This window comes from Myotis davidii, unplaced genomic scaffold (genome assembly GCF_000327345.1).
Source record: "Myotis davidii unplaced genomic scaffold, ASM32734v1 scaffold663, whole genome shotgun sequence".
Lineage (NCBI taxonomy): Eukaryota > Metazoa > Chordata > Mammalia > Chiroptera > Vespertilionidae > Myotis > Myotis davidii.
Genome location: NW_006295816.1, coordinates 6,382,711 through 6,384,755, shown reverse-complemented (window position 1 = coordinate 6,384,755; position 2,045 = coordinate 6,382,711). Strand labels below are relative to the sequence as shown.

General features: G+C 50.3%; 1 protein-coding gene across 4 annotated transcripts in view; it reads left to right on the top strand.

The window, feature by feature from the left end:
- The window catches only part of TRAK1 (trafficking protein, kinesin binding 1), a 135,310-nt gene that overhangs the window by 4,487 nt on the left and 128,778 nt on the right, over positions 1-2,045 (top strand). Inside the window, exon 1 of one of the 4 annotated variants that reach the window (XM_015568393.1) lies at positions 896-996. The exons of the other annotated variants lie outside the window; for them this stretch is intronic. Within the exon in view, the coding sequence (XP_015423879.1) occupies positions 981-996 (16 nt within the window). The 5' untranslated portion in view covers positions 896-980. Of the gene's footprint in view, positions 1-895; positions 997-2,045 lie in introns of those variants that run through there. 4 annotated transcript variants of the gene reach the window in all.

Here is a 2,045-nt window from a genome sequence, read left to right as displayed (position 1 = left end):
GAGCGTTCGAAGCAGTGGAAGCAGCATGAGCAAAGGTCCTGTGGTAGAGAGATACTGATCATGATGATCATAGCTGACATTGATAGAGCACTGACTAGATATTATCCTAAGTGCCTTTTATATATCACTTTGTTTAATTCTCTTATCTTAGTCATCTATGGCTGTGCAACAAATTTCCCCCAAATTTGGCAGCTTTTAAAACAACACTCGCCTTTGTGGAAAACAGTCTGGCAATTCCGCAAAGGTTACACACAGTTACTGTGTGACCTACCGATTCTACTCCTTGTTATAGACGCAAGAAATGAAAACATAGATTCACACCAAACCTTATACGCAAGTGTTCCAAGCACACTAATTCCCAAGAATTGCTAAAAGGTAGAAGCAGCCCAGGTGCCCATCAGTTGAGGAGCTGCTAAACGAAATGTGGAATACGCATACCGTGGAATACTGACCTACCATGCAATACTGACCGGCAGTTTGCAAAGACAGCGGGCTGCAGGGGATGTCTGTTCCCACACAGTTGAGCAAATATGTGATGAGCGCACTGTGCGAATTCCTCGCGTCAGGACTTGCGTGGCGATGGATGTTGCCAGAGAAGTCGTGCTTTTTGTTTTGTTCAGAAAATGTGGGAGAGCGTCTGGGCCCGCTCCCCGGGCGCCCTGGGCATTAGCAAACGTCTTGCTCTTCGCCGGCCGAGATGCAGAAAACAGCCTCGCGCCTGGTCTCTGGTTGGTACTCCTCCCAGGGTGCGGAGGTTGAGCATCTTGTGGTGTTTCCTCGAGGAATTTTTTTTTGCTGTGACTTGAGATAAATGCCTCTTAATCGTTTCTATTTTTAGTTCATGGACTCCTTACCTCCGTAACCCTAAATAAGATGATTACTATTTATACTTCAGTTACCAACTGTAGAGCGGGCTCATGATGGTGCCTCACTGGATGGCTGCGAAGATTACATGAGCTCCTACTTGCAGAGTCCTCAGCATGCTGTGGGCATGTAGTAAGTGCTCACTTATCAGTTTTCTTTGTCACTATTGTCTGTCTCTCTCATCAGTCTATCTGTCTGTCTACCTTCCTCCCTGTCATCTCTCTGCCTGCCTCTTTGTCTGTCATCATCCGTCTGGATGGCCTGCAGGGAAATCCTGGGATTCTTGGTGCTGGGCTGTGGGTGGAGGGGTGGGGAGGGCTGGCAGCGCCCTTCAGTCTCCCTCCTCCCCACACTCCCCTGCTTCCCGGCCCTTCCCCATCAGCTGTCTTTCTAGTCTCTGAGCCTGGACCCAGGGCCCGCCTGCATGTTCTGGGCCCAGGTGCGTTCTGTTCTTTCTTCCATCAACACTCCCTGCCCGTGTCTCAGAAATGTGCTCACTTTTACTCACCGGTGACTCCTCTCCTCCCGCCTTCCCTGCCCGTGGGGTTCATTGCCGTCCTCTTCATCCTCTTCCTCAGGGGCTGGCTCACCTTTGTGAGAAGCTGCAGCTGGCACTGGGCGTGGCGGGGCCGAGGCCTTGGGGTGTGGCCTCAAGGAGCACAGGCTGGCCAGCTGCGGAACCTGCTGGGGAGGCACAATTCGCTCCTCTGAATTCCTTGGCAATTTTAGCATAGTTCCTAGGATATTTGGTTGGCACTCAAAGGATTAAAGCATAGTGATTTATCACAAAAACAATATGTAATTATATATGTGTTTTCCGATGGTCTTAGGCGACCCCTGTGAAAGGGTCATTCGACCCCCGAAGGGGTCGCGACCCACAGGTTGAGGAACTCTGGTCTAATGGGAATCATGGGTTTATAGGAGGGAGCAAGGGTGCATTAGAGTGAGTGTGGGACATGGACTTAGAGTCTGCTGTGAAAATACTTAGAAAAGCCTGAAGCGCTGTCGGAAGAAAGCCCAGCAGACCCTTCTGCGAGGATGCAGCTCCTCTCGGGTAACGCCTCACAGCCCTGTAGCGCTTGTCTCAGAAGTTCCCTGATGAACTCTGGTGGTTTGTGCTGGAACTGTTCTCTTTTCTCTTATGTATGCTTTTCGTTAGATGATGAGGCGTTGTGTGTGTG